Raw genomic sequence first — 5,335 nt, forward strand, 5'->3', positions numbered from 1 at the left:
CCACTTGTTCAGTTGTGGTCTGTGAATCCAGGGTTGTTGTGAGAACCAAATCCATTTTTAACGACAGTATGTTGCAAAGCTGAAGGTGTGTGTTGGGTGGGGTGGGGTGGGGGACGATTTCGTGTGAATGCACAGAATCCAAGTGCTTGGCTGTCGTCTTGTAAGAGTCGAGGAGGAAGGAGGATTCCAACCTCTCAATATCAGTGGCCAGGGGTAGACTGGATGATCTTCAAATTCCCTTTCTTTGATCTTGCACGAACAATCCCGTAAGATGCCCTTTAAAAGGTGAAAACTCTAAATGTTTTGTGCTGCAATAACCTTCCTCTCTTTGACCCTTGGCTGTGTCTCTGGGGATTGACAAGGACGTTCACCCCCTCATCTCATAATGGCAGATTTAATTTGTCAGAAGTGTCTGGCTTTTGTTTATGATCAGAATGTGAGTTTTCTGGTAAATTCCAAGCAAGTTCCCTCTAGATCAGTGTTTCTCAAACTTGGCCACTTTAAGATGTGTGGACTTCAACTCCCAGAATTCCCCAGGCACCCTCATGCTGGCTGGGGAATTCTGGGAGTTGAAGTCCACACATCTTAAAGTGGCCAAGTTTGAGAAACACTGCTGTAAATGTACCAGGTGAGAACCAAGGGTGCTGCATGGGGACAATGGGAGGTCTAGTCTGATGTAGCTTGAGGGGGGCTGGGTTTGGAAATACTCTTCTGGCAATGGAGTTCGTCAGCAACTGGAAGAGAAATGTCTTTGCTGCAGTCGATCCAGCTGATCCGACATGCCTTCAAGACGGCCAATTCTCAAAAAGAGACCGTGGAGGCCAAGCAAAGATTTGGGGTCAGCAGGGCCGTTCAGACTTCAGAGAGCGCGTGGGCGCAGTCGCAGGATGGCTCCCCAGCCAGTCGTAACAACCGTTGAGCAGAAAGATCCTGTTTTCGGTTTGCAAGCACCCCAAGCTTACAATTCCCCTTGTTTCAGGAGGTGGGCACCCTCATTTTTAATTTCTTAGAATCATGGCTCGGGAGCCCATTTATTTTCTGGAAAAATAAAGAAAAGACACTGGAGCTCCTTCCCTCCCTCCCTCATAGCCAACATCTCACCTATGTGGCTCTGGGCAGCTCACGACCATTAAAAAAAATCAACAAAACACCAAAGACAAAACATATGAAACTCTTTTAAAAAACATAATGTATTCAGCAGCCAAGTTATCAAAAGCACTCAAAGCATTCCATTGCTTCCCCCGTACCCAGTACAGGTAGTCCTTGACTTACGATCACAATTGGGACTGGAACTTCTGTCGCTAAGCAATGCATCGTTAAGGGAGTTGCGCCCAATTTTATGACCTTTTTTGCTGCAGTCGTTAAGCGAATCCAGCTTCCCCCATTGACTTTGCTTGTCGGAAGCCAGCTGGGAAGGTTGCAAAAGGGGATCGCATGGCTCCGGGATGCTGCAACCGTCGTAAATACACGCTGGTTGTCAAGCACCCGAGTTTGGATCATATGACTGCAGGGACGCTGTGATGCTCATAAGTGACAGGACCGGTCGTAAGTAGCTTTTTTCAGCGCCATTGTAACTACGAACGGTTGCTAAACAAATGGTTGTAAATCGAGAACTGCCTGTAATTCCCTTGTAATTTCTTATAGGATTAAAAGCATATTTTTTAAAACAAGCAAACTGCTGAGCCCGAGCACGTCAGCAGGTACAGCCCCCAGAGGATCCACTTTGCTGGTGCCTGCAGAAATCAACGGAGGGTCTTCAAGTTCGCTTTCTGGGGAGCTTCAGTATCTGGAGAGCCGGCACATGTCACACTGGCAGGTCTTGGCGGTGAAAATGTCCACAGTTTTGTGTGGGCCGAGACCACAACGCAGCCGAAGTTTCACCTGTAAAGAAGAAAGCAAAAACAGCTGTTTGATAGCAGTGATGGGCTCTTTTTTTCAGTTCAGCACTGCAAAACCATGCAAAATATAGATCGTAAATAGCATCAGCGCATTTACTAATTTTATGGATTCAGTGAAAGTCTTCAGTTGGTGTCTCCAAGCTGCAGCTTTATACACCCCCATCAGAGCACCTAAGTTTCTGCTTTTTCTTTTAGTTTCCAGAACTTACACTGCAGATCCACTGCCTTCCTCTCCAGCGTTAAAAAAAAAATAAATAAATTTTTTTTAAGTCAACAGCTCCCTCTTTAAACCAAAGGAATGAAAGCAGTAGTGGGAGTCATAACAACAGCAGGCCCCAATCAAATCTAAATGAATGGCTGAAATTTAAAAGGCCCAGGGAGAAAAATTTTAATCTAGGATTTAAAAGACAGAGTGGAAATGCCACCGAATTACACTGTCTCCAACAAGTAAAGCAAGCCAGCTATCTGGGGCTTCAAATCTAATTTTTGGTGACCCCTAGAGCCCTCTCTGGCCATGCTTCCAAATTCTGACATTTCGGTAGCGAGAGTTCTTGCTATTTTAAGGCAGGAAATGCACTGAAGTTGTAAGGTGAGCTCTGCCTTGGGTTTTAACACCATTTAAAAATTATCCAAAAAAAGAGAGAGAAAAATTATGATGATGATCTAATCTGGAATGGGCTAGGCAGGTTTGGGTTGGTGATAGTGGGGGGTGATTTATGCATTTATTTTCTTTCTTTCTTGCAAGGCTTATAGGCCACTCCAATCCACCTGCTCTGAGGACATACAACTCCCCAGTTCTGTAATTGGGTTAAAACAATAAATAGTCAAAATTCAACCCCCAAACCTAAAGTTTCAATATTTATGGGCATGAGGAGTCCAATGTGCCAAAACACACAATTAACATGGTTAGTGCATCGTGAGAATGTCAGTCTGCTCATTCCTGGAACGTAGCGGACCATTGTAGATCAGGCCATGATCTGGCTGCTTTTGCACAATGTGTGTTAACTTGGTTAGTTATAACTGCTGTGACTGCATTCAGATCACTTGCTAAGCTTGGTTAGTTTTTTTGTGACTTGGCAAATAGCATGACCTCCCCCCCCAGCTGCCAATTCAACCCATGGACAGAGCCAGAAAACAGGCTAATTCAGGAACCAAGATAAGCATGTTGTGTGAACAGCCTTACTCAGCATAGATTTGCATGCTCTGGTAGCCAACACCTCTCTTAAAGTTTTAGGAACAAAACTCTCTTTCTCACTGCTTGGTTCTTCCACCTAGTTCAGTGTTGTCCAAACTTGGCCACTTTAAGATGAGTAGACTTCAACTCATGGCTGGCTGGGGAATTCTGGGAGTTGAAGTCCACTCATCTTAAAGTGGCCAAGTTTGGACAACACTGAACTAGTTTCAACCTGGAATTTTCACATGTCAGAAGACACACCTGTCCCATTTCTAACCCTCCTGCCTTAACCTAGCAGTCATTACAGAACACAGAATCCTAGGAAAGATCCAGTGAGACTATCGAGTCCAACATCAGAGGTCTAAAAAGTCAAGCTGGTGCCCGCAAATTCAGTGTTTCTCAACCTTGGCAACTTTAAACTGCATGAACTTCAACTCCCAGAATTCCCTAGCCAGCCATGCTTGAAGATGCGTGGACTTCAACTCCCAGAATTCTGGGTGATAAAGTCCACACATCTTAAAGTTGAGGAGGTTGAGAAACACTGACTAAGAGCTGGGCAGCCTTATCGGTGTCTAAATAAATGAATGTGTAAGCAGCCAGAATTCCAGAATATGATTTTATTCTGTTTCTGGTGAGGAAGGAGTTGGGGAAGGTCCGTTTGCATCCCCCACCTTTTGCATTTTGCTGATGGTGCAACACTGGGAGACCGAAGTGATGTTGTGCCTGAAACTGCTGGCCAGGAGGACCGAATACTTGGAGGGAAAGGCGCTCGACTCACAGTAGCCCACACAGGCCTGGATTACACGGGCACCACGGCAGGTGCCCTGATGGTCGCTCCGGATGGTGACATTGAAAGCTGGAGAGAAGCGGAAGGAGAAGGAGAAGGAGAAGGAGGAGAAGGAGAAGGAGAAGAAAGAGTTCAGTTCCTTTTCCCCAGTGGGCAGACTACAACTCCCATCCTGTGGACTGGGGGCATGGGAGCTATAGTCAAGCAGATCCCAAAAGTACTCATTGGAGGAAAGCAGGTCTATCGTATCCTTGAGTGGTTAGCTTTTAAGCTGCAACCATCTGGTTCAGATCGGATTTGGAGCATGGCATACCGAAAGTGCCATGCTGACTAATTAAGGTCACTTCATGGACGCACCCATGTGCCATTCCTGGGCAACGGGCGTTTTTTCATGTTCTCAGCCTTGCTGATGCCTGTGGGATTTCCTGGTGGCCTCCCATCCAAGGCCTAACCAGGCATGTCTCCCTTCAATTTCCAAGACCACAAAAGGGTGGGCTCAGGAATGCCCCTGCTGACATCCTCTAATCCCCCATGCAATTATTCTTGCATGGAGAACAACTTGGCTTGCTTCATACTTTGATGTTCAGGACACCTTGTAACTATTAGATTTACACATTATTCTACAGCAGCACTCTTCCTCGTCTTTGATTTAAATCAGTGTTTCTCAACCTTGGCAAGTTTAAGATGGGTGGACTTCAACTCCCAGAATTCCCCAGCCAGCACAGCACAGCTGGCTGGGGAATTCTGGGAGTTGAAGTCCACCCATCTTAAACTTGCCAAGGTTGAGAAACATCAATTTAAAGTCTTTGGGTACCAAATCCTTGTACTAAATAAGTCACAATTTAGGCTTAATAGTACTATGTGAACCTTGTCCAGTGTAATTTACTCAGGAATCAAAGTTTAAACAAACCATGGTCTAATGCAATGCATGAACCAGAAGGGTCTCCATGTCAAAGAAGTTCAAGTTCTTCCCTACCGCCCCCCGATCCCAACAGCTCCAAGAGTCTGTCTGTCTGTCCGTCCGTCCGTCCCCCCTGCAGCTTACAGTGCAAGTGGCAGCCAACTCTCGCAGCTTTGTAAGCCCAGCCTTCTGCGGCCAACAGGCAAGAGAAGACGGCAGCGAAGAGGAACGCCGGCATTTCTCTGGGGTCTCTGAAAAACAGAGGTTCAGCATTGGCAAAATGCGATGCAAAGTCATAGCTGGTAAGTGCAAAGCCAATCAATGAAGTGTTACATAGCAGTTCATGCTCTGGATCAATGTTTCTCAACCTTAGCCACTTTAAGATGGGTGGACTTCAACTCCCAGAATTCCCCAGCCAGCCATGCTGGCTGGGGAATTCTGGGAGTTGAAGTCCACCCATCTTAAACCTGAATTGGTTTTGCACTTTTGAAAAGTTGGAGATTCCCCCAAACTTGCTATTATTTCCTGCTTCGTGCTGATCTAGATGTGTGAACAAACCAGGCGTTGCAAATAGA

The 5,335-nt window shown here is 45.9% G+C and overlaps 1 protein-coding gene across 1 annotated transcript; it reads right to left on the bottom strand.

Annotated features, from left to right (window-relative positions):
- Positions 1 to 601: 601 nt before the first annotated feature.
- Positions 602 to 4,998, bottom strand: GPHA2 (glycoprotein hormone subunit alpha 2). Its single transcript, XM_007444692.3, has 3 exons — positions 4,905 to 4,998; positions 3,744 to 3,928; positions 602 to 1,881 (listed from the first exon to the last, which is right to left on the bottom strand). The coding sequence occupies exons 1-3, from the start codon at positions 4,996 to 4,998 to the stop codon at positions 1,780 to 1,782; spliced, it is 381 nt and encodes a 126-aa protein (XP_007444754.1). The 3' UTR covers positions 602 to 1,779.
- Positions 4,999 to 5,335: the final 337 nt, after the last annotated feature.

This window comes from Python bivittatus, unplaced genomic scaffold (genome assembly GCF_059951505.1).
Source record: "Python bivittatus isolate LINGU-HERP-01145 unplaced genomic scaffold, Pbiv_v1 ctg000660_np1212, whole genome shotgun sequence".
NCBI classification, from domain to species: Eukaryota; Metazoa; Chordata; class Lepidosauria; order Squamata; family Pythonidae; genus Python; species Python bivittatus.